This window comes from Zea mays, chromosome 2 (assembly GCF_902167145.1).
Source record: "Zea mays cultivar B73 chromosome 2, Zm-B73-REFERENCE-NAM-5.0, whole genome shotgun sequence".
Taxonomy (NCBI): Eukaryota; Viridiplantae; Streptophyta; class Magnoliopsida; order Poales; family Poaceae; genus Zea; species Zea mays.
In genome coordinates, this window is record NC_050097.1 from 221,042,293 (window position 1) to 221,051,841 (window position 9,549).

The 9,549-nt window shown below is 42.7% G+C and overlaps 1 protein-coding gene across 5 annotated transcripts; it reads right to left on the bottom strand.

Moving 5' to 3' along the window:
- Window positions 1-294: 294 nt before the first annotated feature.
- On the bottom strand, window positions 295-8,718 carry LOC100277800 (uncharacterized). 5 transcript variants are annotated; one of them, XM_035964699.1, is made up of 11 exons: window positions 8,162-8,700; window positions 7,285-7,420; window positions 7,140-7,172; window positions 6,870-6,931; window positions 6,547-6,601; window positions 6,350-6,448; window positions 5,928-6,014; window positions 5,664-5,780; window positions 5,165-5,257; window positions 1,863-1,893; window positions 346-703 (listed from the first exon to the last, which is right to left on the bottom strand). In XM_035964699.1, exons 3-11 carry the CDS (start codon window positions 7,143-7,145, stop codon window positions 528-530), a joined length of 726 nt encoding a protein of 241 aa, XP_035820592.1. In that variant the 5' UTR covers window positions 7,146-7,172; window positions 7,285-7,420; window positions 8,162-8,700; the 3' UTR covers window positions 346-527. The 5 variants fall into 5 exon arrangements, with proteins under 5 accessions (NP_001144751.1, XP_035820592.1, XP_008667712.1 ...); XM_008669490.3 differs by having other exon boundaries at window positions 7,156-7,172; window positions 8,162-8,558; XM_023301503.2 differs by lacking the exon at window positions 7,285-7,420 and having other exon boundaries at window positions 8,162-8,529.
- Between the last annotated feature and the right edge of the window lie 831 nt (window positions 8,719-9,549).

Genomic DNA, 9,549 nt, shown 5'->3' on the forward strand with positions numbered 1-9,549 from the left:
CATAGTCATCTATTTGAATGAGGACGGAAGAAAGAGATCTAGAACTATATTTTTGGATGGAGGTTGTAAGGTAGGAATCGTGGTTAGAAACTAGCCATATTTTAGTAGGTAAAATAATGCATCAGATAACGCGCGAATCGTCCTATATTGTAGAAGCTAGATTATTAGAGGTTATTTTTGGTCTTTCTATCCAGGTGCAAATCGTCAATCCACAAGGGGTAAATTCTTCGTACATAACGTCGGAGTTGAGTGGTGCTTTTTTTCGTAAGTAGTCGGTTTGGGAGCTGTAGCTCTCAACCCAGTTAAGTGCGAGTATTTTCACCAAAGATAAGGTAGCACGTGGAGTGAAACAAAGCGCATATCGTATTACTATAACCTATCAGTAAACTAAACTTCATTCCCTTTTTTGGAAGGGGGGATGATGTCTTTTTTACCCATTTACGGGCCTCACCAGAGTATGGGTGTATATACAGTCTACCGACTCAACAACCAAAGAATTTACATCTGAGATTGTAAACACAACACTTTTACTTCTCGTGGTCTTCATTTGATGTGTCAATCTTGATTACAAGAGGTTGTTGCAGATCCAAGGGAGAGGTTACACCTGGAAGCTGCGATGTTCCTACATGGAGCTCTCCATTCTCAGCCAATGCCTTCTCCAGAGATGATTTTGCAATTTTTGTGACGCAGATAATCAAGACCACTGCAGGGCCACAGTGAAAACAGTCAGTATATACATGAACAAGAAGAGTCTTGTTAAGCTAATAGAACATCAACAATTTAACATGTAATTTCAAGATAAATTCTTCAAAATAAGCCGCTCAATGTGGCAAATCCACTGACGGGGCGTTTGGATCCCTTCATTTTAGAGAAATTAGAATTCACTCAATAAAATAACTTATTTAGTTTGGAATTTAACATTCCATCACTTTCCAAAGTTCAGATATAAGTCTATCTCAAATTCATGAGGTGGAGAATAAGAAATGATTTTATGCATTAGTAGAATTTGTTTCTACTTTGAAACTTACATGACATTTTTCGTCTCACTCCTTTATAGTAAAAATGTAGCACATAAATATCTCCGACATTTTGTTAATAATAGTATACAAATATATTTTGCATAAAACCGAATTAGCTTAATTGATATATGCTAAAATTACTATTATTAGAATGGAATTCAATTCTAATGATCCAAACGGGACGTGAGCTGAATTGAATACCTAGAATTATATGCACTTCTGTTTGCTTTCTGGATATCTATCTATTAATATAACGCAAATGTATTTCTCCCAAGTCCCATAGACCTTTCGCTGCGGCTTTAATCCGGCTGCGGCTGCAGCTTCTACAGTATTTTATCTCTATGGATTGCAGCTTTAAAACTCAAGTTGAATATCAGTTTTATCTGCTCCTCAAGGCCTAAAGCTACACCAAGAGGACATTTCATTAGTCATCTATAACCACGGTATGCAAATCCTTCGAGGCCGATGCCCATGTGACCATGTATCCGCAATCAGCAATGCAGTGCTATTCTTTAATAAGTAAATTCAGAAACCAAAAGCAAAGATGTTTTAGATCTCCTAGAAGTTGTAGTTTCTAAGATAGTTATTAAGATCACAAGGATATATTCTGGAACTATGTATAACTCAGTACATGAAACAAGGAGAATGGCCCAAAAATGAAAGTACACAAACAAGATCATTGAAAAGATAAGGTAAGAAACACATAACTTAAAAGTCAGCTGGCTTGGTATTTTTTTAAGACATTAAGATTTTGGTTAAAATTAGAGTGTGCATTATACATGTAACTACGTACCAAAACAGCACATGCTATCATAATTATAAAGGGAGGATACTGGCACATACCAGATAATACAAAACCAGATATTATCAGAATCTGGAGAGAAAAAAACAAGCATAGGTGTCAGCAGAAGCTACTAGGAAGCATACAAATCAAAGTCCACTTCTGAAATACAAACAACAACTTAAAGGGCAACATTTGATTCACTGGTGATCAAGTACCACGAAAAAGCTTTTCTTTGCTGTAGCACTTGTTGTCTACCCCCTGACTTCCCAAAAAAGTGCAATTTTCATTTTTCGAGTCAAACAGTTCTAAGTTGACCAAATCTAAAAATACTCCATTCTGAACTGTATCATTTTAGTTTTTCTAGCTACAAAGCTTTTACTGTGTATCTAGACATAGTATATATCTAGGTGCATAGCAAAAAAATATATATATCTAGAAAAGCCAGAACAGCCTATAATTTAGAATAGAGTGAGTACTAACATTTATGATAATTGATACCACACAAATATCATTAGATTATGGAATATATTTTCATAGTAAACAAATTTGGAGATAAATGTTGATAACTGTAGCACACCCTTAGGTTGGTTAGATAAAGATAAGGTTAGTTTGGAATAAGATTAGAATTAGAGATAAGATTAGATATACTTAGAGGTCAAGTAACCCTCTCTATATAAGGAGAGGGATTGTATCTATTGAAGGTAAGCAAGAGATTAGAAGGAAATCCCTTCTCTCTTGCCGGACGTGGGGAAATCCCTGCGACCGGCCTCCCCAGCGCCCCTAACCCTAATCGTCGCCCTCTAATCCAAAGAGCCCCCACCTTGCGGCACTGTAGCACCGCGGCCGTCCATATCAATCTGGTATCAGTGATGTCAGGCCCTCCACCCACCACCACCTCGCCTTCGGCATCCACTGTGCCACCACCGGCCGCCTCAGCCCCTGCCCTCGCGTCACCGGTGACGGCGCCGACCCTCACCCTGGAAGTCATCACCGCCTTCCTATCCACCAATTTTTCACCGCCAGGGCACACGTCCCATACCACCCTTCCATCGCCGCTGCATGCATTGCTGACGCCACCGACATCGGCCCCGCTCCCCCTTCCAGGCTCGATCCGCCCACCTAGTGCCCCGGCGGCACCATGCCTGCCCATTCATATGTTGCCCATGCCGTCATCGCCTTCCCCTATTCCATCATACGCCATGGCTATGGGGGGACCCCCAGTACACCATGCCTTCGCCGCAAACACAGATTGCAACATCAGGCGCAGTCATCCCTCAGGGAGGTTGCGCCTTTACCATATCTCCATGCCACCATCGCCAATTCCATCGTACGCCCTCTCATCAACGATGGTGCCCGAATTCACGATGGCAACGTCTCCTTCACCGACCCCGTCGTTCACCGCCCCCATGCCAATGCCGCTACAGTGGCACTGCGATGACGTCTTCTACGGAAGCATGGATGGCATCCGGGCATCGACGACGCAGCTACAGACGGTGGTATGCTGCCTCCTAGCGCGTCGGCAAGGACAGCGCCAAGTCGTCCCAGCAACCTTGCGGCAGCTCGCGGAAAGGAAGGCAATTGCGGGGGCGAGTGCCTGCAAGGTGTCAGCGGCGGTGCGGCTGCAGCGCGTGGCCTCCTAGTGCGCCAGCGGTTGCAGGAGGTGCGCCAGCAGATGCTCGAGGCAGCCTGGTGGCGGTCGACCTCGGCACACGAGGGCGCGACCTCGCCCTGTCGGACGGCCATCGGCAAGCGCGAGCATGGTGCGTGTCTCGCGGGCGACGAACTCCAACTCTACGGCAGCGGCGGTAGGGAAGGCTCCCCTCCTTGTCATCGGCAAGGGCGCACTGCTTAGCGCCACCACATTCCGCTACCGGCCGCCACAAGGGCGACCCCGCTAGTCATTGTTGTGACCTATTCCGCTAGTCATTGTTGTCCCCTTTCGTCCAGATGGCGTCCATGGGATCCAGGTGTCTGCACACGTGTAGGTCCATGCGCGGAGGGTGTTCGCCTTATCTTAAAGGGCCAAAAATAAAGAGTCGTGGTCTAATTCAGATTCGAAATAATAAAATAAGCCGAGATGTAAAAGACTTATTTTTAGGTGTTAGGTTTGTGTCTAGCGGAGTCATCGGAGGGGTGTAGTGTCAAGGCCCAAAAGTACCGCTACAGTGACGACGGTACTGTAGCATACCCTTAGATTGGTTAGATAAATATAAGGCTAGTTTGGGATAAGATTAGAATTAGAGATAAGATTAGATCTAGTGCTTAGAGGTCAAGTAACCCTCTCTATATAAGGAGAGGAATTGTATCTATTGAAGGTAAGCAAGAGATTAGAAGGAAATCCCTTCTCTCTTGTCGGTCGTGGGGAAATCCCTGCGGCCGGCCTCCCCAACACCCCTAAGGCTCTAACCCTAGCCATCGCCCTCTAACCCGTGCAGCCCCACCTTGTGAACACCACCCGCGGCACTGTAGCAGCACGAGTACTGTAGCACTACGGCCGTCCATATCAATAACATTTTCTATAAACTTATTCAAAATTTAGAAAGTTTCCTAGAATTGCACTTTTCCCTAGATATGGATGTTCAATGTATTCCTTGCACGTTTCCACTAAGGTGTTGTTTGATTCACATATTTGTAACATGAACGGTAACTAAAAACGTTAAACCATGTTTGTTTAAGTCCAACTGTAATCAGATACCACATTAGAAACTGATACTGGCCTATTCAAATCTGTTACTGTTGGTACTCGAGTATGAATCATTACCATTACCATTTACGTTACATTTCGTGAACCAAACAACACCTAAAACTTACATAATTGGCAATTGTTCCATCTACTTTTAGTGCTACCCCACCCCACCAAAATCAAAGTCTTATCAACACACTAATATACCACCGCACATGTAAGAACTCTGGCAGTCAATCACCATAAAAAATTTGCCCTCAAGCTCAAATCAAATATCCCATGATTGAATCATTCATTCAAGCATACAAGTGAAATGGGCAGGATAATGGAAAAGGTTTCTAGATTTTGCAGAGGTTCCTTGATGACACAACTTATTAACACAGATGTGCTGAAAGCGTGGATAGACAAACTTTATCAGTAGATCTCAATTATCTTAATTCTGCAAGATAAACAACAAATAGTTTATGCAAACAGGCATATTCGACGACTTATATTCATGTAGGAATCAAAAATAAATGCAAACAAAAGAACAACCTAATGATCTATTCGTCTTTCTTGATGAAGTTATTTACTCTGTATTCAGAAATTTTATATGAATTGGTAGTTACAAAACACAAACCAATACGTGACATTGCAAGCACAATGCAGCAATTGAGATGATACATCATTAGTACTCACCCGTCGAGTAGTCGAGATCTCACTCCACCCATGTGTCACATCTGATAGATCTTTTAGTGTTGTTCCAACGTACACCAGAGCAAGAGTGATTGGCTGTAAAACAAGGATGATTATCAACAATGAAATGTAGCATTGCAATGATGACTAAGAACTCTGAGTTAGCTAATGGCATGAGTATGCTGTAAATAGTCAGTAGTCACAAAAATTTCTGCATAAATATATTGTCAATAAAATAGGTTTAGTATCACACAAGAAGTACCAAAGGAAAACAATAGATTTACTTATAAAGCATGGTCTAACACAGAAAATTATGCAAAGAAACAAATGGTTACAATTATGCAAACAATGTACCAGATGGTTACAATTACAAAGCAAATTTCAAAGAAGCAGCTATAGAATGTGCCAGTAGCTTGATGGCTTCATGCAACAACAAAGCTATGGTTTCAATGAACCAACAAAGATGATATAAAATGCAAAAAGGTAACATGCAGAAGCATACCATCATTCCCAACCAAGAAGCCAGCATGTATTCTCCAACACCAACAGGAGTGACAGATAACAGGTAGTTCAACATGTTGAACGGAAGTAAAGGTACAAGCCTTAGTAGCAACACGATCTGCACATATGTTAAAAGCCTTAGTGAAACCATGTAAATCAATCAGACAAATTTATAATATGGTTACAGTTGGGAGGTCCCACATCAGTCAAATGTCATTTTCAGCCTATTGTGTGTCTAAAACCTCCAGGCTGCAAAAACAAATACCTTGAAGCCAGATCTTTGGATGGCAATAGCTACTGCTTGAAACTTAGGGTAATCTTTGCATTTGGAGAGAACATAAGACCTCCCAATCTGCAACAACATTTTAGAACTCTTACGATATCAGAAAAGCAATAACACTTGAAAATAAATGAACTTCAAGTGCTTGAAAAATCTGCCCAGCAGACATAATTATCCACAAAAAAAGGTGCATAATGTGTAACAAAATATATTTAATGTAGTTGCAGTTGAAACACGAGATTAAAAAACATACACCACAAGATACAGTTCGTAACATGAAAAATAGCAATAGCTGCCAACCAGATGTGATGTACAGATTTAGCACTTAGCATTTATCCTACAGCATTATACAATTCACAAAATAGAGATTTAATAAATATAGAAAAGGAAACATTTACTATACATACCGTCCTGCCAAGCAGAAATGCAGCAGTCGCACCAATTGCTGCTCCAATGGAATCAGCAACAAACCCCACTGGCAAGCCAAATAGATAGCCCCCTCCAAGCTGGCAAAAAAATCAGAGCAACATAAAAAAAGTGATCTAACACGAGGGCTCTTAAAAGAGGAAAATGGCAAGGCATGTAAAAAATCAATCTCACGTACTGTAAGAATTGATGCTGGAACAGCTAAGACTGTCAGAGGGATGTAAGCGAGGGCCCTGTAATATTACACAATATAAATAATTAAGTTAGAAATATAAAAGCTGGCAAGATCACAACATAATATAGAACAACGACACTTTAGCTTTATGGCAGGTCACTGCAACAAAGCAAGGCTTGTGTCTTGTAGGTGGGTTTGGGTTTTATTTGAGGGGTCGGAAGTATGTTTTCTATGAAAATTGCATAGTGGAGTATAGCAGTAAGTGTGCTTCAAAAGTGTCTGCAAGTGAGAAACTACAACTTATGTGCAAAGAGTTCAATACTTACAACACCAAAGGACCCCATGGACCCAAATTCTCCTTGATCCAAACCAGAAAGTCCTTCAAAATCTGTCAATGGAAACCTAAACCAATAAGTATCTGATGTGGAAGGTAAACTAATCTACATTTTAAGCTCCATAAAGTTGAGATTTAGGCAACAAGAAAGTGAGGAGAAAGGAACTTCTCAAACACTGAATTATCTTAGTAAATTGAAACGTCACAACATTATGACCTAAACTAGGTAGAAAGAATAAACTAATTGACAAAAAAATCTTACAAACATGGCACTCAACTTGGATCAGATCAAACTCTACAAAAAGCAAAAGTGAAGGATTAGGACCAATATCTGATTGTAAAAGATAGGCACAAAAAATTGGACAAGTAACAAAGGAACATTAGGACTCAAAATATGTTTCTTATACCTCCTGACTCTGAATAGTTTCTTATATTTCCCATAGACCCATGCTCCCATAGCACATTGTATACAGAGAAAAATTCTCTCAGTCAAGATGAAAGCTACCAGGGCAGGTAATGCCGTGAGCTGGATGCAAGTAGTTCCTAAAGCAGTGTAACAATCTTCAGGCATTAAGTTACAACAATCTTGAGGCAAATTAAACTGGAAAGCAGTATGTATCATAACAGAATACCATAACATGGTATAACAGTTACTAAAGCCAGAACTAGATAACACCACAAGGATATGTCCATATAATAAAACAAGGCATGAACGAATGACAAATTAAGCACGGGAATGGTCAGATGACAGAAAAGATTCCATGGATATCTACTTTACCAACAACTAATCCCCTGGTTCATGTATCTTGGCCTACTATAGCACGCAACAGTGCATGTGAGAAGCAATACGGTACCATTTGAAAGTTTCCTGCTAGACAGGAAATGTCTTTCAATTTGCGAATACACCTATCCATGAAATGTTTCACTTACTACCATGTCATGTCATAATGCATTGGCCCAATCTATCCAAAACGATACTACATTTCTGGAGACTAAAACATTCAAATGCACATTTGGAGCAGAGCATCATTTCCGGACATATAGCAACACGAAGTATAACCATGACAGATGGGTACCCAGGAGAGGGGGAGCTAAACCAACCACGAGAGCAAACGAACCACATGTCAACAACCACCAGGATGACTGTGTCCTTGGCTAAGCACACCATGAATGAAGCTATAAGCAGCACAGATCATCCCAAACGGGTGTCCTCTGATAATCCCGACACACAATCGCGAACGGGGCCGATTTTAGGTAGCGGGTGGAGAGGAGAGAAACCCGAACCTTCTCGATGGGGAGAGTGAAGAGCGCGACGACGACGGCGACGAGCAGGACGGCGGCGACGGCGAGGCGGAGGGCCGAGGACCACGAGAGCGCCATGGACGCGAGCAGCCTCCTGCGCCAGGGCCTGAGCCTACCGCAGTCCTCCCCTCCCTCCCCGCCGTCCGCCCAGCCCCCCGCCCTCCCCCGCGCCCGCAGCCCCACCGCGGCGCCTGCCAGATTTGCCGCCCCTCGGATCCACACTCCCACTCCGCCCTCGCGCACCGCTCGCTGTTACCGCTAGCACGATCGCCCGTCGCGGCAGCTCATCGCGCTCGCGCGCGCGCGCGAGAGAGAGAGATGCGGGCGCTGGATCTGGATTCTGGACTAGGCGAGCGGGTGGAGGCGTCGCGTTGCGTGTGGGTTCGATTTCTCGTTGCCCCTTCCCCGGGAGGGGGAGCACGGGAGAAAACAAAACGCCTCGCTTTCCAGTTGCACCAACCGTCCGTCCCCGGCGGGGAGCGCGCCCAGCACCGACACAGATGTGACGCGAGTGACCTGGTCGGCTCTGGCTGCGGGCGGTGGAACTGTGGAAGACTGGTGTGAGCCCCATATCGAACCCGCTGATGATGTGTTCATTTTGTCATTTTTCGTTGCGTCTGTATCAAAGGTATATTAAATCATCTTCTATTTAATTTTCACTACAGGATTTAAGATAGGGAAATTTGGATCCATACCATTAAAAAATCACCACTTTGGATCCATACCATTACTATCTCACTTACATGTGGGTCCACATGAGTCAATGACATGTGGGGTCCATGGTATATATCTAAAGTTTGGATCTTTTAATGGTATAGATCCAATTGTTCTTTTAAGATACGTTTAGTATGAGTTATAAAAAAACTGTTATGGATTGTCTGCTCTGAAAAAACTGCTGTAAGAAAAGGCTGAAATTTTTTTTGTTCAAATTGTTGAGTTATCCACCGTAAATAAATTGTATATTGTTTATATGCACTCTATTTAACTATATAACTTAATCAATATATCTAATTAAAAACTGATTTTTCACATTTTTGTTCCTAATATTTGTATAAATACATTTTAATACCATTTATAGTAAATGTTAATTAAAATTTGGGGCTAACTACAAAACCACATATACCTTAGCGTTTAAAAATAATCTATATCTATACTATCACTGCTACTCCTTAAGCACGTAGCGTAGGCGCCTCTGCGATACCGTGGCTACGCGCCATGCAGAGGCTGACAACTTGGCCCACGCCCATGCTGCCAACGCCGCTCACCCAGCCCCTGCAATTCGCACGCATGGCAGACCAAACGCATTGCAGGCTTATAATGTCACGGTTCCCCTTCGCTCCCCCACCCTCAGCGCCGCTCCCCCGGCTCCC